Raw genomic sequence first — 22,878 nt, forward strand, 5'->3', positions numbered from 1 at the left:
AATAGGGATTTTTAACCTTTGTGATAGTAGATGAATGAAAATCTAAATGATAAAATGTGTAAAATATACATTAAGTAGCAAATGTTTGTCTGCGTGAAAGGGGGTGTGAGTGTGTCTGTAAAGACATTCTACATGTTTGCTCTGGAACTTATGCTACAGTAGAAATTAATTCAATGAGTCAAGGTCCTGTCTTTGGATAGCTCCATGTTTTAAGTGATGAACACTGTTCAAAGTATTTTGAACTATTTTGAGAAATGGTCAACCTTTTCTTTCCTTTTCCTAGAATACTTATCATAAAATGATTTCCTTTCTTTTTCTTGAAGCTTTTCTCAATTTCCAATGGGCCATGACCCAAGAGTTTAGAAATAATTAAGTTTTGTTCCTTAACGACTAAGTTTACACGAAGAAGCACATGAAAAGTAATTAAATATTGAACTGTTAAAATTTGACATTTTATTTCAAAATATCACCAGAAAGTTTCCCTAAGGACATATATGTAGACAGAAAAGTGAATTGACCTTCTGTTATAAAGTCCCGAGAAAGCTCTGGGACCCACGACCAAACCAGTCTCTCCTCAAATCGGACCTTCTGCAAATCAGGCTCTCCAATAGCTTCTGGCCATCACACAACTATAATTGAGAAGAATTAGACACTTACACACACACACACACACACACACACACACACAGAGCAGGGGGGGGGGGTTGGAAATGGAAGTGCCCTAAGTTCTGTTTTTTAATGGTGACACTCTTGACAATCATACATGACACTGTCTGCATAATCTACTTTAAATCAAATCAGTAAATGATTGTAAAAAGTATTCTGAACAGTCCATTAATTCCACGTCTGGGAGTTTGTGATTAGCAGCTGAGAAGTGAAGCGTCTGTATTCGTTAATGTAATTTACTGCATCTGTTTGTGGAATGTTTGAAAGAGTTAGTTTGTGTTGTTTGGATGGAAACCAAACAATGCATCTAACAGGAATACTAAGTGTAATTAGCAGTATAATAATCGAGACAAATTCATGTGTCTCAGACTAATTCTTAAAGTTTGTGTCTAATTCATTCTGAATCATCTATCAAATCTGGGCACAGTTGTGAAAGATGGAACATGGAAATAAATAAAAAATGACCAATCTCAAAGGCTTGAATTAGCCGTTGTGAGGAAATCTGTTGAAGAAGTAATAAAATAACTCTTTATTATCTAAAATTGTCCATTATTTGGGAATTTTATGACTAAATGAGGTCACTTATCAGTGCATTAATCAAAAATCATATACTCTTACTTCTGTGAAGCACAAGGATGTACTTGTTGACAAATAAGGTGCAGTTGTGTTATAAGACATTTGTAAACTTGCAGGGGTAGAGAAGAAGGAGAGGAGAGGTTATTGAAATGGTATGTGTCTGTCAATCAAATGACGTGTGATAAATTATGCAGAAGAAACTAGAGAAACAAATGGCAGGTTAAGTATTGTATATGAGACATCTTTGGATTGGCATGACAGGTGAAAGTGTGTAGGTTGCAGACAGTGAAGAGATAGTGCCCTGAGGTCCACACCTCCCTCTGGATTGGACTGGAGGCAGAGAGTAGGGGGAAGAGGTTAATAACCTATAAATACTTGAGTGAGGTGGAAGCCAAGGGGATTCATTACTAAAACGAATTTGTTCACTAATTTTTCTCCCTGTATGTTTTTTAAGCAATGATGTGTGAAGTGATGCCCACGATTAATGAGGACACCCCAATGAGCCAGCGGGGTTCCCAAAGCAGTGGCTCCGACTCGGACTCCCATTTTGAGCAACTGATGGTCAATATGCTGGATGAAAGGGACCGTCTACTGGACACACTTCGAGAGACCCAGGAAAGCCTCTCACTTGCCCAGCAGAGACTCCAGGATGTCATCTATGACAGAGATTCACTCCAGAGACAGCTCAATTCAGCCCTACCTCAGGTAGGAATCTGTATTTACAGGTGTTTCCTGTAAAATTTTAAAATGGAGCTATCAAGACTTTAATAATGTTTATTTCAAGTTCATTCCACTTTGGTTTTTTGTTTGTTTGTTTGTTTGTTTGTTTTTTGTTTATTTTAAAGATTTATTTATTTTATACATGTGAGTACACTGTCACAGTCAGATCCCATTATGGATGGTTGTGAGCCACCGTGTGGTTTCTGGGAATTGAACTCAGGACCTCTAGAAAGAGCATTCAGTGCTCTTACCTGCTCAGCCATCTCTCCAGCCCTCATTCATTCTATAACTACTTTTCCTACTGAATACTTAATGTGGTTTTAATTAAAATTCATAATACATTATTACTGTGTATCCAACTTTCCCTTGTACAAAATCTGAGTAGTGTGTGTGTGTGTGTTTGTGTGTGTGTGTGCATGTGTGTAGACTGGAAGAATTAGTGACTGAATATCTGGGTTTTTGGTTATTGAAAATTTCATCTCTGTGTTTTGGTGAAGACAGAAAAACACTTCTTCATCAACCATAATGTAGGGAGAATGGATAATCTTTTCTTTAAATTGTTAATTAAACATGGTCATGACTTTTAAAAAAATCTTATTTACAGTTTTCATCAGTGTGGTCTGTCTTTGGAAATGGTAGTAGTCTGGGAATTCACTCCATAATTAGTGTTTAATTCGCCTGTCTTCAAAAATATCCAGTGTTAGATTAATTTTTAATAAATATTCATACATTTTTAAAAAAATAATACTTAAAGCAGTTTTATTTTTATTTTTGAAACATTTTGAACTTGCCAACCATGTGCATCTTGTGGTTGTTATCCCAGCCCTTCAATAAAGAGGATCTAGAGTTTAAAGCTAGGCTAGACTATGTAACAAAACTCTTTCAGAAAGTCAAAATGAATCAATAAATAAAAGAAGGAAAGCAATAAATGGCAACTTTTGGAAACTTGTTCAAACTAATTTTCTGTCATTTTGCCAGTTTTGAATATTATACAAAAAATAGTGATTCCAAATTTATTTGCATTGGGAGTTAATAATAAGGATAAGTGACCTATTGGGTTTTGTGATAACACTGATTTTTGGTAGAATATAAATGACATTTAAAAAATAATTTTTTATAATAAAATAAAATTTTAAGTACTTTTTTGTTAAATTAAGAAATGGAATAGCAAATTGTGAACAGTCAATTTACCTCCATTTATCTTGTAATATGTATCCTTTCACTATATAAAGTGAATAAAACTCAAAGCCAACTCCAGAGCTGGTATTAACTTTTTGTATTTGGTTAAAGATAATTATCACTCTTGCCTGCACACTTCATCTTACCGAGACCCCTATACAAATGACCTCTGCTCTAGATCTACACAAGTTCAGTTGGTTTCAATGGAAAATAAACTTTCAAGGGACTCCGATATATTGAAAACCTTGGTTTTATTTCAGCATCTTGTATATGTTGACTAATTCCCAAGAGCAGCTATCTAATCTTCACTCAGAATGATACTTTTTACAATTTAGAGATTTCAATGTTGATAATTGTTCTTCATAAGGTGATTTCTCAAGCTATAGTCTCTCTCACTCTTTTATAAGAATGCTCCATTTGCACACACATGTTTTTAAAACAGTATTCTACAGTAAATCATAACTTACTTATCTGTTTCACATAGGGTGATTATTTCTATTTCATGATAGTGTTTTATTAAGAAGCCCATTGTACTTTCTGCATATCCTGGACAAAAGAGTGAGAAAACCATTCCTAGCAATTGTACATAAATAAAATATTGAGATTATAATGCCTAATAATTTACATTTTATCTTTTATTATACTAATGTACAATTTTTTAACAACTCTTTTAGTTGCATTCTTTTCTTTTTCATGTGTGTGTGAGTGTGTGTGTGTGTCTGTGTGTGTGTATGTGTGTGAATGCAAGCATCCAAACCAAATATTCCTTTGGAAGCCCCCCTCCACTACTTTCCAACTTATTCATCAGAGTATATTCTCTCTAACTTGGACCCAGAGCTAGCCCATGTGGCTAGTCTCGCTTGGGGCTAACCTCAAGCAGCCCTTGTTCCTCCTGTCTATGCACTAAATGATAAACAGGCTTCATGTAACCTAGCACTAAAACATACAGTCTGCATGCTTGCTTCTCATCTGTCAAACATGTTAACTGCTAAACAATCTCTTCATTTCTACGCTGATTGTATTGTTTAAATCAGATTTTCTACTTGTATATAATTTGTATTTTGGCGCATTCTTAATTATAAATATACACCTCTGAAGAGAACACTATACAAAATCATACTTTATAGAAAAATTGAGTCTATGGTCTCATATTTTAAGATCTAGCCTTGCTGTATACTCTCATTCAGGATACATTTTTTGAAGAATTTTGGATATAGATTGTGATAATGTACCATTACATTACTATAGCCAGCTATTTTGCATTATTTAACATTTTAAAAATATTGATCAGCATGTTACTGCTACAAACGCCTGAAAGACACAGGCCTCCACAGTTCTAAAACATAGGAATGACACTCTTACTTTTCTAATGTGAATATTTAATATCTCAGTATGTACTGTTAGGTGTATAGATTACATTCAAGTAGTCAATAGACACTCTTTAATTGGTATATTTGAAAATTTGTAGATGTCTTTAAGAAATGTATTTTGGGGGACATTCACATTGTACTGGGAAGTAGAAGGGGGAAATGGCTGTCATAAATATGAGGTTTGAGGCAGAAATAAATAGAACATACCAAATGTAAAAGTACTATAGCGATATAAAAATGACATTATTGGAGTAAGCAGAATTGAAATCAGACATAAACCTTATGATAAAGGTATTCTAAATTGACTATACAAGGCTTCCAGGCACTGGTGACGAGAGTTTTGATTTAGGTTTCCCCTTTTCTTCTGTACACATTTGGGAGAAATGTAGCAATATTTCAACAATATTAACTATATCAATATCTGCCTCATAGTATATTCCATTTCTCAGTGTTTGAAAATCGCTGATAATTTCACATCCTTCCACATTCCACCATAATGTTCTGGTTTTATATCCACTTACTTGATTTTCTAATCTACAGATCCATCCTCCTAATCTATAGAGCCAGAACCATCCACTAAACATCTCCCATTGGCAAGCTTCCTTTGCCTTATACTCTCCATTCAGTTCTCTAGTTTCCTATACAAAACCGAAGCAACCTCATAGATGATGCTTAGCGTTCCAACTCTGATACCCTTCCTCAAGGAGACATAGTCCTTTACCTCTTAAATAAACCTCAGATTGCCCCTTTCCTTCTGCACCTTGCTTTAAGTTTCTCTGTCGTGCCTCATAATATCTCCCTTTTTATAAATTGGTCATATTGTATCCACAAACAATCCCAAACTATACCTAGGTCAGCAATAAACTCCTTGTCTTTACAAAACATTTATTTTATGCTGTTTTAGTTAGGGTTACTATTTCTGTTCTGAAGCACTGTGGCCAAAAGCAACACCAGGAGGAAAGGGCTTATTTTATTCACAGTTCCATGCAGCAGTTAATCATCAAAACTAGTGAAGTCTACATTAGAATTTTTTCTCCTGCTTGAATCCTTTTCTGAAACCTAAATATGTTTCCTGTCTTACTTATGTTGTCATTTACCATATGGCCAATAACTTACCTCTGTATCCTCTACTTCCTAAGGCAGGGATTCCCAGTTTTCCTGGTGCTGAGACCCTGTAATAGAGTTGCACATGTTGGGGTGACCCCTAGCCATACAATTATTTTTGTTGCTACTTCATAACTGTAATTTTTCTACTGTTATGAATCCTAAAATAAATATTTTGATGATAGAGGTTTGCCAAAAGGGGTTACAACCCACATGTTTGAGAACCGCTGTCTTCATGACATCAGAAACACGACTTAAACTTCCACACCTTTCCAGACTACCAGAATGCTGAAGTATTAGTTATCCACTTCTTGAATAATTCTTGGTAACAAATACCATAAAATTATCAGTAGAGTACAAAGCTCTGTGTTTGTGGAGTTTGGCTAACCTGGACTTGGATTGGATGGTCCTTGGATGGGTTAACTCATGATGCAAAGTATTCAGGTAGCTGTATATCACCTGCTTGTTGACTGTTCCAGGTGGACCTTGATTATGCCCAGTGGAAAACAGTCTTTGTGCTTGCCAAGTCCTTCGACAGGCTTGTATCTTGTGTGTTTTCATGAACATCAGCATACCGTATAATGGTCATGGTTCAGGAGGAAGAACAGAGCAGAAACTGTTTTTTTTTCCCTTTAAAAAAAATTAGATATTTTCCTTATTTACATTTCAAAATGCTATCCCCTTTCCTAGTGTCCAACCCACCCACTCTTGCTTCTTGGCCCTGGCATTCCCCTGTACTGGGGCATAGAACCTTCTCAGGACCAAGGGCCTCTCTTCCATTGATGGCCGATTAGGCCATCCTTTGCAACATGACATGCAGATAGAGACACAAGTCTCACCATGTGTTTTCTTTGATTGGTGGTTTAGTTCCAGGAAGCTCTGGAGGTACTGGTTAGTTCATATTGTTGTTCCTCCTATGGGGTTGCAGACCCCTTCAGCTCCTTGGGTCCTTTCTCTAGCTCCTTTATTGTGGACCCTGTGCTCTATCCAACAATTCTGCTTCTCTCTTTATTTTGTATTGCCTTTGCACAGGGCCAGAGATTCAGTAGGAAAAAAAATACCAGATACATGCACAGAGAAGAGAGATTGTGTTCCACTGACAGTCAAACAGAAAATCAGCCCATTTGGTCTATCCCAAGTGTAGCCAATCATTGTCTAGGACATTGTTGCACTATGAAAAAATAATTAGGAAAGAAATAGACTGTTGAACATTGATGATATTTGAAACAGGATTGTGAAGGCATCAAACTCCAAAAGATAGTTGAAATGTGAGAACACTAAAGAAAAATAATGTTCATAACTAGTAACTCGCTGTGTCCAAGACTGCAGACTCTAGCCAGAGGTTAGAGATTTGAATTGGGACTCTTTTATATCTACATAGTTTTGGTCAGGTTATTTCAATTCTTTATGAGCCTCTCATTTGTGAGAAAAGAACTGTGGGGAGGTATATAAATGCACTTTTGAAAACATTAAAAACCGTCAGGTGGGCTTATCAAGGTGACGTAACACACACTGGTGCACAACCCTGTACAACCCGGTGAGGAATCCTTATGAGAAGACTGTTTATTGAGGTAAAGTTCTCTTTTTCCTTTTTTCTTTTAAACTGGATATTTTCTTTATTTACATTTCAAATGTAAATAAAGGAGGGACCCTTTCCTGGTCCCTCCCCTTCCAGAAACCTCTATCCCCTTCCTCTCTCCCTACTTCTGTGAGGGTGTTCCCCTTTCTAAGAAGGACCAAATCACTCAGAAATAGGTCTTCCTACTTCTTGAGCTTCATGTGGTCTGTGAATTGTATCTTGGGTATTATGAGCTTTTGGGCTAATATCCACTTATCAGTGAATGCATACCATGTGTGTTCTTTTGCAACTGGGCTACCTCACTCAGGATGGTATTTTCTAGTTTCATCAATTTGCCTAAGATTTTCCTAAATTTATCATTTTTGATACATGAGTAGTATTCAATTGTGTAAATGTACCACATTTTCTTTATCTATTCCTCTGTTGAAGGGCATCTGTGTTCTTTCCAGCTTCTGGCTATTATAAATAAGACTGCTATGAACATAGTGGAGCATGTGTCCATGCTATATGTTGGAGAATCTTTTGGGTATATGCCCAGGAGTAGTAGACCTGGCTTCACAGGTAATAATATGTCCAATTTTCTGAGGAATGGCCAGACTGATTGCCACAGCGTTTGTACCAGCTTGTAACCTCACCAACAACGGAGGAGTGTTCCTCTTTCTCTACATTCTCACCAGCATCTGCTGTCACCAGGGTTTTTTGGTTTTGTTTTTCTAGGAGAGAAATTATTTTATCAGTAAGTATATTTTAAAATTTTCAAAATAGCAAAAAATATTTTCAAGTGCAAAATATTTAGGGGAAATTTGCAATAGGCTTGATGTGCAGTAAAGGTAGTATTGGTCTAGGAACATATTGTCTTGCTATCCTTATGTCTCATGAATTACTAACTCAATAACTTTCTTGGGACAGTTGCTGAATTGCAACGATATAAAATGCTACAACTGGATCACTGTGAGAAACACTTGGGTTGGAATACATTAAATAATTAATTAAATTAAACACACTCGCAGATATTGTATGCTCAATAAATGCTACATATAACTATATAGTTTTAGCATCATTGCTGTATTGGCTTTATTCAGAGATAATTATCACCAGTACAGTTTGGAATACTTAGAAATGTTAACTTCAATAAATATTAATCAAGATTTAGATATCCTATGGTTAACATTTTTTGACTATTAGAAGTGTTAACTGGGGGCTGGGGAAATAGTTCAGCAGATAAGAACTTAAGGTGAACATGTAAAGGACTCAAGTTTATATGCCATTAGGCAGCTCAAAACTGCTTGTAACACCAGATCCAGGTTACCCAATGCCTTGTTTTGGCTTCTATGGGTACTTGCACCCATGAATGCTTAACAGACTCCTCCACACACATATACATGTTATTAAAAATGAATCTTAAAAAAGTATTCATAATTATATTTATTGTTTTAAAAAGATTTATTTATTTAATATATCTGAGAAACTGTCACTCTTCAGACACATCAGAAGAGGGCATCAGATCCCATTACAGAAGGCTGTGTGGTTGCTGGTAATTGAACTCAGGACCTCTGGGAAGAGCAATCAGTGCTCTTAACCACCAAGCCATATCTCCAGTCCCATAATTACATTCTTAATAGTTTTCTCAAGTTCTCTGCTTCTATAGTAACTGTAGTCACATGGTCCTTGTGACACAAATGATCTTTTCATACTGTGTGAAAACGACATTTGGATTGAGTAGTCTCATTTGTGGTATATACTAATCCAACACATTAACAATGCTTTACCAGGTGTCTCTCACAGAGACTACATCTCTTCTTACTGCCTATGTTGTAGCCATTATTATACTTTTCTCTATATAGTCATTTTCCTGAACAGCTAAACAAAATAGTATCTACTTGAAGATTCTATTTATTTCTTTTACTTTTCTGATCCTTTCAACTATATTCTCATCCCCCTAAATAGTCCAACAAAACTGTAAGTTATTTCCTTTGGAATCTCCCCTTCCCTTACTTGAAAATCATTTTTTTCCTAGAGTCATTTCTTTTTCCTACACATTCTTCCTAATTGTCTCTATTCATATTTTCCTTTGTGTACCAACGTTCTCCAGACTTTCTACTTTCAACCGTTCCTTTTATCTTCTCCTTTGGTTTCCTATCCATAGTATCAAGTAATTCAATGATCTTCTTCTCAACTGAAAGTCTTTGTAGCATCCAAATCTACTCCATCAACTTGTTGTTCAGTATAGTAACAACAACCCCAACCCTGGATCCTATTTTCCTTTAGAAACCTACCACTCCCTCTATGCCTTCTAACCTTATTTATCAGATTATCCGTCTGTCTAAATTTCTTCATCTTCTCCACTGCAGCTTGTTTTTTTCCCAATTCCTGCAAAGACTCTAGTGAAATGGTCAAAGAGGAACATTATCGTATCAGAGAGTTTTTTATTTGCTATGCATTATGCATCTCATTATACACCACAGGCTAAGGAGTAAGCACCATTCTACCTAGAAAAAGAGAAGAGTCTCAAGGAAAGTACTCAGAAAGCTTGATGAGCTTTTGCAGGTACTATAGGTAAAGCTTAAAGCTAATAAAATAAAATAAAATAAAATAAAATAAAATAAAATAAAATAAAATAAAATAAAATCACAGTAGAGGCAGAAGAAGCACTTGCTTCTACAGCAAGCTAAAGGAAGACTTCTGGTCTTACAGTGCAAATATAAAGTAGTCAGCACTTAAAATACCAATGGAGCCTACACAATGGATGCCCCTTAGGGTTATCTTCAACTACCAAAATAGCAGATTGTCACATGCACAGCTTCTATGTCTAAACATAATTGACTAACTGGAGGACTGATTCTCAGAAAGGAAACAGACAAAGCCTACTTAAAATGGAGAAGAATGTACTAACAGTTCTTTGATATAGCCACAGATAAGCTCCTGGAGAAAGGAAGAGGACCATTGATTATATTAGTGCTATTATGTAAGTGCAGACTAGGGGTGACAAGGAGAGCAACATCATCCTGCTGTGGCCCTTCCTCTACCCCAAATTCTCTGACTTTGGTGAGATGAAGAGAGATCCCTGAGTGGAAAGTGCCAGAGAAGAGCAAGACCATCCATCATGTTCCCAGGATCTTGAAACAACCTATACTGAGTATAAAAGTAGAAGACCTAGGTTGGGTAGGACTCCAGGACAAGCTGCATTTTATGTTCTTGTGAGAACTAGAAAAAGGAGATCATCAATCTGAACTGGATTTTAAAATTCAAAGAGTAAAGGACAGATAGTTTATCTAATCACAGCAGGAAAGTTAAGACATCTGTCCAAAGTTTCATTAAGGTTTATTTATTCACCCAAGCAAACCAGAAAAGAGTCTGTGGCTTACTGAATTCTCATGACTGTCTATACAACTAAATGTGATCTCAATTCATGTTGCTGGAAAGCCATTAAACTGATCTATCTGATTTCTGACATATAAACGAAGAAATTTTAGCCCTGTCTACTGAGGGAGACATAGCAAGTGTTCACGGAAGGCAGGAAAACAAACCACAAAGCTGTGTGAATGGGAAAGCATTTCATATTGACTTTGTCAACCTGGATCAAGACTTCAGGGAGTATGATACCAGATGGTTCCTGTCAACATGTTTGAAATGCAATACTATTTGAAAGCAAGTTTCCTGGCATAGTATAGTCACTGGTGCATAAGGAAACATATTGCATCAAAACTCAACTCAGAGTACATGTAATTTCTTCCAAGAGGATGGGTTCTAGTGATAGGCTACCTATGCTAGCTTAAGGGCCTAAGGGAAGGGTCTTGGTCATACACATAGCACAGAGGTCGTTTGTGCTATTCGTCACCATTGATCCTGGTTATGGGAACTTGAGGAAACCCTTGGCTGTAAGGGTCCTTTAAGTTACAACCTTTGTCTTGGTTCTATTAGCTTGGTTGACATGGACTAGCACATCAGATTGCCAGGCTATTAATCACTTTCAATTTGTAGATTTCTGGACAGGTTTTATATCCTTCCCATTGGAAAGATAACCCTGTGTGCTTAACAACCCTGGTATCTCTAGAGATCTGTGGGTGCAAGGACCTTTGTGCCCTGCTCCCATCAATTTACATTTTTTTCTTTTGCAAATTTTAAGTGATTATAAAGGATGCATATTTTTAGTAGTATGTAAACTTAGTCATGAATGTCTAAAAAGTAGTTGTTTAGATTTGCTAAGTATCCCATGACTCCTTTTGTGTCAGGTTCCACTCTAAAGGGTCCCTTAGTAACCACATGATGTCATTCTACTGCATAGCACAGTGATATATAAATTATTTGAAAATGACAGTGGCTTTTGCTGATTTCACTGCTCATCCCCCTCCTGTGATGAATCAGAAGTGCTCTCAGAGTCTAGGGCACCACCTTCTTCTTGTCTCAGGCAAATTATGCCACATCATATATATTTCCTGTACTAATAGAGTATAAAGAGCATTGCAAAATTATGTTCTTTAGCAATGGGTTTTACAAATCAAAAATAAATAAAACTAATTAACAGCCTACTGTATTTAACCACCACATCACTTATCTTCCCCTTTTGGAAAACAATTGCTTTGAAGGTTGCTTCAATTAAAACATTTATTATCTGGCTCCAAACTAGTTTTGCATCCGTTCTGGTGATGGTTTATAACATTCATTGTGGGGAATTGCTGGCTGGTCTCTAGTCGAGCTGAGGTCTGAACCCCAATGGTCATAATTCACCTTTATGACACAGTAGGTGTTCCCTCATGCTCCTGGAACTCTGGCCTCTGCCTAAGGTACCACCTCCCACAGCCCCCACAAGAGAAGCATGGTCAGTAGTCACTTAGACAATGGCTCAAGCTTCTGATCTTCAGGCTAAACTCCTCCCCAGTTACCTAGCAACAGTGAGGCCATAAAAAGGGGTGCTCAGCCCCACCACACTCTCTTACTCTCTTGCTCTCTTACTCTTACTCCTTTGTTCCTTTACCACTCACTTCTCTCTCCTCTTCCCTTTCTCTTTGTCTTTTCCTCTCCTCTCTCCTCCCCTTCCCTCCTCCTTCCCTCCTCCTCCTCTCCTCTCCTCTCCTCTCCTCTCCTCTCCTCTCCTCTCCTCTCCTCTCCTCTCCTCTCCTCTCCTCTCCTCTCCTCTCCTCTCCTCTCCTCTCCTCTCCTCTCCCCTCTCCTCCTCCTCCTTTTTCCTCTCTCTCTCTCCCCCTCTCTCTCTTACCTTCTCTCTTTCTCCAGGCATTTCTATAATAAAGCTCTTTAACCATAGAGAGTCTCTGCTCCTTCTAGACCCACTGCACACTCTGGTCAGTGTTTGGAACTCCTTCCCTCATCCCTCTCTCCTATAACCCCAGGGCTACATGGTGTGGCCTCAGGGTCCCTGGTCAGGGGCTGCCCCTTCTCTACCCGGGGGCCTTTCCACTTCCCCATGCCCAGAGCACAGGAACTCTGGCCAAACGTGACATATTTTTCCTCCCACTTTTCCCAGGGCCCCCCTTTATTTTATTCCCAACAATTCATTATATGTTTGGTAACTTATGCTACATCTTTTGTTGGTCAACTCTTTAAATAATAAATTAATTAAAATTTTCACGCAGAAGATTTTTAACTGATGTCTTTCTAATAGAAAGAAACTCTTCTTATTAGAATTTTGACCAAACTGAATTGACTTGTGTGTGTGTGTGTGTGTGTGTGTGTGTGTGTGTACTGGGAGAGTTCACATGGAGCAAAGGCTCTATGAAGGGAGAGGAAAGAGGATATTTGGAGAAAATATTTTTTTTCTCATGTTGAAATCTGAATTGAAATAAATACATATGACATGAAAGCTGAATAGATGAAGGGAGGAGATCACAAATATGAGAGGAGGGGTTAATGGAAGAATATGGAGAGTACAGTGTTACACATGTGTGAAAATAATGAAATCCTTCATCTTGTGTGCTATCTGACTTTACTGATAAAATATCAACATGGTCCCGACTTATTTTCAAGCTTGGCAAATAGTAGCAGCCAATGTTTATTGGGTTAAAAGAAGCCAGTCAAATTAATGGTCTTTGATAGAAATTGTCTGAGTCCTGAAGTGACAAATTTTAATAACTGTACTAAATGTCATTTTTATAAAATATAATTTTATTTGAACTTTTACTACCTGAAATTCTGTGTTCACATAGACAAAAGTTTTAGCACCTACAACAACATTTACATAATCACTCTTTTTAATTTTCAATTCTTTTATTCTTTGTTTATATCTTGGAATTATTAGTTTCACTCCTCTATCATTGATATGACTGAATAGCTCAATTTTATCACCACAGTGTTCATGTTCATTTTTAGATATCTATTTTCCCATACATTTTATCTTGCTTATTTAATTATTAGTGAGGTTGTTTGAATGATAATGGCCCCAATATGCTCAGATCTTTTAATATTTGGTTCCCAGTTCTCAGCCTGTTTAGGAAGAATTATGAGGAGTAACCTTATTGAAGTGGGTGTGGCCTTGTTGGAGAAGGTGTGTCAGCAGGACTGCGCTTTGAGATTTCAAAAGCCCATGCTAGGCCTAGTCCGTTTCTATCTGCTTCCTGTGGATCAGGAGGTAAAGTTCTCATCTACTGCTCCAGCATCATGCCTGTTTGCTTCCCACTATGATGATCATACACTCATCTTGTAAAACAGTAAGCAAGCTATGAATTAAAGGCTTTCCTGAATAAGAGTGACATTGGTTACAGTGTCTCTTCACACCAATATAACAGTGACTAGGACAGTTAGTAAAAGCAATGATTTGTATGTTTAAATTGTGTGTCACACATATGTGTGTGATATGTGTGTTTGTGTATACATATATATATATATATATATGTATACACACACACACACACACACACACATATATATATATATTAGTTTTGGGCGTTTACTCTTATGTTGCCTTATTATTATTATAATTATTTTAGTTTTTTGTGATCATGTATTTTTAATTAGGTATTTATTTCATTTATATTTCCAATGCTATTCCAAAAGTCCCACACACACTCCCCCACACACTCCCCCACCCACCCACTCCCACTTCTTGGCCCTGGCATTCCCCTGTACTGAGGCATATAAAGTTTGCACTACCAATGGGCCTCTCTTTCCACTGATGGCTGACTAGGCCATCATCTGATACATATGCAGCTAGAATCACAAGCTTCGGGTGTACTGGTTAGTTCATATTGTTGTTCCACCTATAGGGTTGCAGATCACCCCAGCTCCTTGGGTACTTTCTCTAGCTCCTCCACTGGGGGCCCTGTGATCCATCCAATAGCTGACTGTGAGCATCCACTTCTGTGTTTGCTAGGCCCTGGCATAGTCTCAAAGTGACAGGTGTATCTGGGTCCTTTCAGCAAAATCTTGCTAGTATATGCAATGGTGTCAGTGTTTGGAAGCTGATTATGGGATGGAACCCTGGACATGGCAGGCTCTAGATGGTCCATCCTTTTGACACAGCTCCAAACTTTGTCTCTGTAACTCCTTCCATGGGTGTTTTGTTCCCAATTCTAAGAAGTGGCACAGTGTCCACACTTTGGTCTTCGTTCTTCTTGAGTTTCATGCGTTTATCAAATTGTATCTTATATCTTGGGTATCCTAAGTTTCTGGGCTAATATCTACTTATCAGTGAGTTCATATTACGTGAGTTCCTTTGTGATTGGGTTACCTCACTCAGGATGATGCCCTCCAAGTCCAGCCATTTGCCTAGGAATTTCATAAATTCATTTTTTTTAATAGCTGAGTAGTACTCCATTGTGTAAATGTACCACATTTTTTGTATTCATTCCTCTGTTGAGGGGCATCTGGGTTCTTTCCAGCTTCTGGCTATTATAAATAGCTTCTGTGACATTCTTTCATGTCCCTCTAGAACTCTTCTTTATCTCCTTCTTCTCTTCAAAGAATTTCTTTCTCACATTTTCTTCTGTATTTTTCCTTCTGTTTTTTTCTCTCTATTTTTTTTGGAATTTTGTTTTCAGACTTGCTTTTTGTTCTATATTTTTTTATCTAAATGTCACTAATATTTTTAAACCAATGTATTCGTTTGGCTCTTTGTTTTGATCAGTGTCTTCTCCCTATCACCATTTATTTCATTTGGCTGTACAGTGTTACTTTTATTACCCTTAACACTACCAGCAGTTACTAAGTCTTTCATTCTGGGAGATCTAATAATGGCTTTCATCCTATGGTATGTGGTTCATTCTTTACCTTCTGTCTCATCATTACTTTCTTTGACTTTGTGGATTTGAAAAATTCTTAGTAGAAATCTTTAGGCATTCTTATTTCCCTACAGAGGGATTATTTATTTAATTGGCCAGATGCCTGAGAAATTGTGATGCACACAGCTACAATCCCATCATTTTTTAAGCTATAGTCTTTATGCTTCTCACACCAAATGGGGAAGATTCTCTGGGACCCCTGCTCTGGTTAGAACTTGTTCCCAGTTCTAATCTCATGAGGCAAGAGAAACAGTTTATATGTTAAAAGCACATGCCCCTTTTTCGAAGGACCTGTGTTTGCTACCCAGGACCCACATGGTGGCTCACAGTCATCCACAACTACAGTTCTAAGGAATCTAATGTCTTCTGACCTCACGGGTATCACATATGCATGTGGTCACATACATATATGCAGGTATGCATGTGATGTGTACATATATGCAGGAAAAATGCTCACACGCTTAACATAAGATAAACAAATCCAAAACTGATCAAACACATAAAACTTGGGTAAGCACTGGCCTATGGATCCCAATCTCCATTTTCCCATGTTTCCAAAACTCTGAAAACTTTATTGTTTTTTTTACATGGTTCAAAAATTAATGCTAAAAATTACTCAACTTTTATCATTGATTCTTCGCACTAGATAGCATTGATCCACAGTGCACAATAATCTATTATGGGAGAAGTCTCTGAACTTCCATAAGCATAGTACTAATTGAAGAGGGACTTAAACATTATTTTTCTGAGAAAAATAAGCAGTTGTTTGTCATTATTCACTTTCTGGTACACTGTTCTCATCTTGGCCTATTTTAGCCATATTTGAAATCCTGGATACCAGTGACTGTCCTAAGAGTCTTGGGAAATGATTTTTTTCCCCTCCTTCAAATACACCCTCCCCACAGCTGTAGCATTCTCTATTTAAAATGAAAATCCAGCTATTTTACTCCCTGTGTTAAAATACTTTTAAGTTCAAAAAGAATATTTACTACAATGAATAAAAAAATTCTGCAAGAGCCTAGGATAATGGATGGAGATATAAAAGTGGATTTTTATTTCTATAGTATATGAAAAGCTGTTCACAAAAACCATAATAAAATAATCCCATTTGCAGTCTTGATCATTGGTGAACTATCTCACATAAAGGAGAATAGACTATTAAAAATAATTCTAAAACAAAAATCCAAAAACCATCTTTTAAGTCTAACCCAGAGAAAGCTAGGAAGTACTAATAGAAGTCATGTAAGTGCTAAACAAATTGCTGGGCATGGTGGCACATGCCTTTAATCCCAGCACTTAAGCTGCAGAGGGAGATCTCTGTGAATATGAGACAAGTCTGCAAATCAAGTTCCAGGACAGCCAAGGCTGTTACACATAGAAACCTTGTGTCCAAATAAAAATTAAATAAAAATTATTATTATTAATTTTACTATGTGTCCTTTGAAGTGTCATGGTTTGAAACACTGTTAGACAAGGCAGGCAGATGCTCTAATGGTACATGTCCCCAGTCTCCAGTCACACTCCTGTCGTGTCTGCTAAGATTGTCTAATACTCTTTTCATAGATACATAAAAGCATCAGCAGTCATGTTTTATTAATATTAAAGGTTGCTTTGATTTCAAAATTAGATAAAAAAGACAAATGACTAAAAATATCCTGCTAAAGCTCCAAAGCTAGGCTGATTGGTTTCACCAGTAGCAATTCAGTAATTGGGTGAACTTGAATTAGACATACAGATCAATGGAGCACATAAGACAATAAAACATCACTCTCTTATGTATGTTTACTGTCAACTCAAGAAATATCCCAACGTTATTTAATGTGGTTTTATAATGCTAAAATTATTGTACATTTGTATAAAATGAATTAAGGTATTTCTCATAACCCATTGAACAAAAATTTAACTAAAACAAATTTTATATATATATATATGTATATATACATATATAATGTATTTATATACATAGATATGTAAACACGTAAATATGTATTTGAAAATATAATAAAATATCTTCTGTGTGTGTGTGTGTGTGTGCGTGTGTGTGTGTGTGTTTATGTTTGCATTTTACTTTTTCTGACAGGGTTTCTCTTTGTAGTCTAGACTGGTCTTTCCGTCATGATCTACTGCAAACACAGAAATGTGGTATCATGCATATCCTAGGAAAGAAAATCTTTGACACCTAGTAGCAGAAAAAGAATTTTTTAAATATGAGAAAACTTAAAGATAAGAAGAAAAATTATTCTAAGAGGCATATCAGCTAAAACCTCATATTACAAATAAAGACTGCTAAAATCATCATTATGAAGACAATACCATTTATTTTAATGCATAAACTATATGAATAATGTCTTAGTTACCATTTTCATGAAGAGACACTATGGCCAAAGCAACTTATAGAAAAGAAAGTATTTACTTAGGGTTTACTTACAGTTTCATAGGGTCAATCCATTATCATCATGGGGAGAAGCAGTATAACACTATACTAGTATAGTAGATGAGAACTTTTACTACATAGTCCTTGGGCAATAGCCAAGCAGATAGATAGACAGACAGACAGACAGACAGACAGAAACAGTGAGGGACAGAGACAGAGAGACTGGGCTTTCGAACCTCCAAGCATACTCCCAGGGACACACTTCTTCCCATAAAGTCACATCTACTCCAATAGGAACACATCCCCTAATCCTTCCCAAACAGTTCTACTAACTGGTGAATAATCATTCATCTACATGAGCCTGTGAGGGCCATTCTTATGCAATCCAGCACAAAGAGACATTTCATTGGTTTTGTTTCTAGATTTCATTATACACAGGGAAACTCTTAACCAAGATATTGAAAACATATTTCCACACATACTCTCGTCACAGATGTTCACAACAGCATGATTTATAACATACAAATAACAGAAACAATACAAATATCCTTCAAATAATAAAGAGATACTAAATGTGCTGCAAACTTCTATTTGGCAATTAGGATTAAAACCTACTAGAATTACAGGAGAGATGAAGCTGGACGTTTCATGTGAAGTAAGTCAACATCCATAAACTATCGAGAAAAGGCACAGCTACAAAATGCAGTATAGTGGTTACTTTGGTGGGGGAGGAGGGTGGGTTCATGCATACGAAGTAATTCCAAATTGACATAAGACTTGCTTCCAAGTGGATTATAATGGAGATTACAGAGTTTACAAATATATGATCACTGTTGTGTCTGGCTAGCAGATCACAGCCTGGGTTTTAGCCTGGAAAGGCATTTTGGAAACCTGGAAGAGAAGAGGGGCTAGGCGACAAGAGAAAGAAATGCAGCTAAGACAGGCATTTTGATTAAAGATCAATTTTACTGTTCCGCATGCAGTTATGAAGCAGGGGAAGGGGGCCCGATTCCAGACAAATAGTCCCGGGGACCAGTAGCAGGGTGACCACGTGTATGGCTCCAAACAGCAAAGCAGCAGGTTCCAGCAGTGGGCATAGCAGAAAGATTGAACGGGAAGCTCCACCCCTGAGCAAGCAGGTTTTAGGCTGGGGGGAGGGGAGACTACATCTCCTCCCTTTTGTTAATAAAAATAAAAAAAAGAAAAGGCTGGCCTGAGGCAAAAAATTTATCTATGCTCAATAGTTTTGCCTGAATTCTTAGGGCTAAAGAAAAAACCTGTCTCCCTGGGATTCCCTAACTTTTCTTATGGTAAACCATATCTGGATAAGACTGTTTTTTCTATCTTAGTAAACAACTAACAGAAAAGCCCTGAGCAGTAGGCTTTGACTTTATAATGTTAATTAGTGCTGAATAGGTAACTTCCTAGTTGAATTTTAAGTAGGGCATTGGAACCCTGGTGGAAGTTTGACTGAACAAATTTGAGATGCACTCTATTAAGAATAGCACTGAGTTGATATTCCTTCACATTTTTGGATGACAGGCGGGGAACAGGGGGAAAGTGGTAAGGACTGGCTCTGTAGTACAAGGCCAATTGGCTTTTTTTGGGGGGTGGGAGGCTGTGAAGGGCTTGCCATGAGTCCCTCCATGTGTACTCTTTGGTTGGTAATTTAGTCCCTGAAGCAGATTTTATCATTAGTTAATCATTGTGAAATGCTCAAGAAATTTTTGTCTTGGTAAAGAGTAAAATCAGACTATGAATTATAAATACGGGGGGGGGGGGCTTTGCTGTGGTCATGCTGCCATTTCATAATTTCAGGGAGAGTTGCTGTTAGATTCTCAGTTCTCAGTGCCATTCCTTCCACAGGCGAAGAGAAAGCCCAGCTGTCACTCCTCCCTTCATAGGCACAAGTAGAGGCCCTGCCATGGTACCAAGCACTCCATAGGAACAGGAAGAGATCACCTGGGACACCATACAACCCAACAAGTTAGGTTCAGCTGATCCTGAGAATGCAAACACTAGTGATATAACAGCACAGATGCATCAGTGATTTTTACATAGTTTCAAATTTCATATATCTGATTTGGGGCTAGCTCCATATGGTATAGGCAGTTAGTTGATGATGTAAGGATGTTTCCTTTTTCTTGTGAGGCTGCACCCGGGCCTGCAGAAATTAATACCACAAATGGCAAATAACTCTTCTTGGAAGAATGCTTGACTTCATTGAGGTAACTGATTATTAAGACAGTATTTACAATGATATGTGATAGAACAGTAATAGGACAGGACAAGTGGAGGGGAGAGAGAGAAAGAGAGGGAGAGAGAGAGAGGAGAGGAGAGGGAGGGAGGGAGCGAGAATGAGTAAGAGCATAGAATTCAGTGGGCTACCAAAAAAAAAAAAAAAAAAGAAGAAGAAGAAGAAGAAAAAAATTATCTGTCGATCAGCATCTTAGTTACCCTTTTTGAATGTTTCATCTTCATTAACTCATGAGATTAAACCACTTAATTTAATTTCACACGTAGCAAGATAAAAATCTCTGAAAAAACACATGCCTCTTAAAGGCACATCACAGGTGTCAGAGGGGTTTACTAATTGTGCTGTCATTTTTGTACAGTTCCTTATCATGGCATCTCAACAATTTTTGAGCACAGAATGCAATTTTAATTACGTGCTCTGGGTCATAGAGTAGAACATGGTCATCTTGATTAATTGAAAAATGCATGCCCATTGCACTTCTGACATGCAGCTTCTCTAGAACAATTTAAGATTTTAGAGTCAATAATCAGAAACAAGGATTAAACACTTGGTTTTAGTCATTTTCTATATCGGTAAAAAATAATTTATGTGAATATACAATGCAAATTTAATACATATTACATATACATTATATGAAGTCACACAAATGACAAATTTCCCTTAAGAAATAGAACCATACCCTTAACTATAATAAATTTAAAACACAATATTATTGCATAGAGCACGTGAGGAATTATAATTTCAATTTATGAAATATTTCAGTTAATGGATTATTCTACTCCATTTTTGAAGGTTTATTTAGGTATACATCCTTAGCCAGGGAAGATTATGAAATAAGTTGAGCCATCAGCCTTGCTTATTTTACATTGTCATCTGGATAAACAGAAATACAAGGAGAAGGTATGGTATGTCTTGCAATCTTCCCAAGCAGGTAAAAGGCCTCCCTTTAATTTCAGGGTTTCATACAGACAAAGAAAAAGTGGGAAGTAAGAGAAGAAAGCATTTTGAAACAACTAGCATTGGGCCAAGGTGACAGTGTCCCGAGAAGGGTTTCTGAAGTTGGGATGGAATTTCAAGGAAAACTTGTGTAGTTGGTAGTTGGTAGTGACGCTGATGTGTGAAAATATTGATTTTTGCAATAGGAGCAGGAACAGTTGACCCAAATATCCAAAAGTATAAGCAAATATTGTTGATTCCATTCTTGATCAAGATTGCCATGTTAGTGCCTAATAGTTTCACTTATGACAACTCAGAAGTGTGTTTTTCCCCTGTTCTTTTTCCTTTTCTGTTATCAAGGGGATTTGTTCATATACTTTTTATGCTCCTCACATGAATTCCCTTTAAAAACCAGGTTTTGATGGTTAGACTAGCACAGGTTTGGTAGTAATAACACTGATGACACATTATGACATTTACATAATAGATTGCTAGTAATCCCACTAATATGTTGTCTGGTGTATAACACATGCACACACGTGTGTGTGTGTGTATGCAGACACACCCACAGTAACACAGAGAAAGAGAGACAGAAAGACAGAGGGAGAGAAGGAGAGAAAGGGGATTTTTACTTTATCATTTAAGGAGGAAGCCTAAATTGTGGTTCAAGGATTTATTTGTGCAAATATAAAGAATATCCTTATTTTAAATTTGAATAATCCTTAAAAAATCATTGAATTTTCCTAGACTGAACTTAATATGGAGAATGGAAACATTTATATATCAATATAATATCTAAACAAGCAATATGCTTTTATTTATTTTTTTCCATTGTAAGAAGAGATTATCAATTTAATGGCTTTAGACATGAATCAATTTTCCCCTTACAATTGTGTAGCCAAGACATAACACTAACAACCTGATTTAGTTCCGACATCCTCTGCATAGAACCTCACAGAGCCAAAATCCAGGCTTCAGTGGAGATACGTTTTTTTAAGATATCAAAATCCTTTTAGTTGTAAGTGGAATCCAGTACCAGCAATTGAAATCACGATGCCCGTTTTCTTTGTTGGCTATTGGTAGGAGATTTCTCTTAGTAACCTATATATTTCCTGTGTGTTCAACCCAGGATACTCTGTTAAGTCTAACTGGCTTCAAATTTCTCTCTACCCATGACACAACCTTAGAATTTAAAAGCATAGGAAAAGATACTCCAAGTGATTTGAATTAGAACACAAGCTTGCATACATTTTATAATATCTGACCAAATAGACTTCAAATAAAAACTATTCAGAAGAGATAAAAGCCACTTCATCCACATGAAGTGAACAACCCATCCAGAGGTTATCATGGCCTTAAACAGATAGCACCATACATAGATACATCAAATTTAATAAAACTAGCACAGCTAGTTATATACTCACAAATTCACCTCAGCATAAAAGTTGAGGTGATATCAGTGCCTGAATTTCATCAATAGACAGGTCACTGGCACAAAAATAAAATATAAACATTGAGATTAAGTGACACAATAAATCACTTGGAGTTAACAGACTTAACATTCCATTCAAACAATGAAGAGTACATTCCTTGTCATAGCCCATAGGGTAGTCTCCAAAATAGAACACATTTTAGGAACTAAAGCAATTTTTAACAAATAGATGAAAACTGAAATAATGCCATGTTTTCTCTCTGACCACTATGAGATGAATTTAGGTATCAACAGTAATAAAAATCACACAAGGAATATAAACACAGGAAGACTATATACAAACACCCCAGACTTTTGAATGATAAATGGGTCACTGAAGAAATCAAAGGGTTAAAAAAATCTAAAACTGAATGAAAGTGAAAATATAACTTGCCAAACTCTCTTGGACTCAATG

At 36.8% G+C, this 22,878-nt stretch overlaps 1 protein-coding gene across 16 annotated transcripts in view; it reads left to right on the forward strand.

Annotated features, from left to right (window-relative positions):
- Ppfia2 (PPFI scaffold protein A2) overlaps positions 1 to 22,878 on the forward strand; it is a 459,906-nt gene that overhangs the window by 2,577 nt on the left and 434,451 nt on the right. For all 16 annotated transcript variants that reach the window (XM_085843123.1, XM_085843126.1, XM_085843125.1 and 13 more), the window contains exon 2: positions 1,697 to 1,947. In XM_085843123.1, coding sequence (XP_085699249.1) covers positions 1,699 to 1,947 — 249 coding nt within the window. In that variant the 5' untranslated portion in view covers positions 1,697 to 1,698. The remainder of the gene's footprint in view (positions 1 to 1,696; positions 1,948 to 22,878) is intronic.

The sequence above is a fragment of the Mus caroli genome, unplaced genomic scaffold, assembly GCF_978045245.1.
Source record: "Mus caroli unplaced genomic scaffold, Mus_caroli_1 scaffold_9, whole genome shotgun sequence".
NCBI lineage: Eukaryota > Metazoa > Chordata > Mammalia > Rodentia > Muridae > Mus > Mus caroli.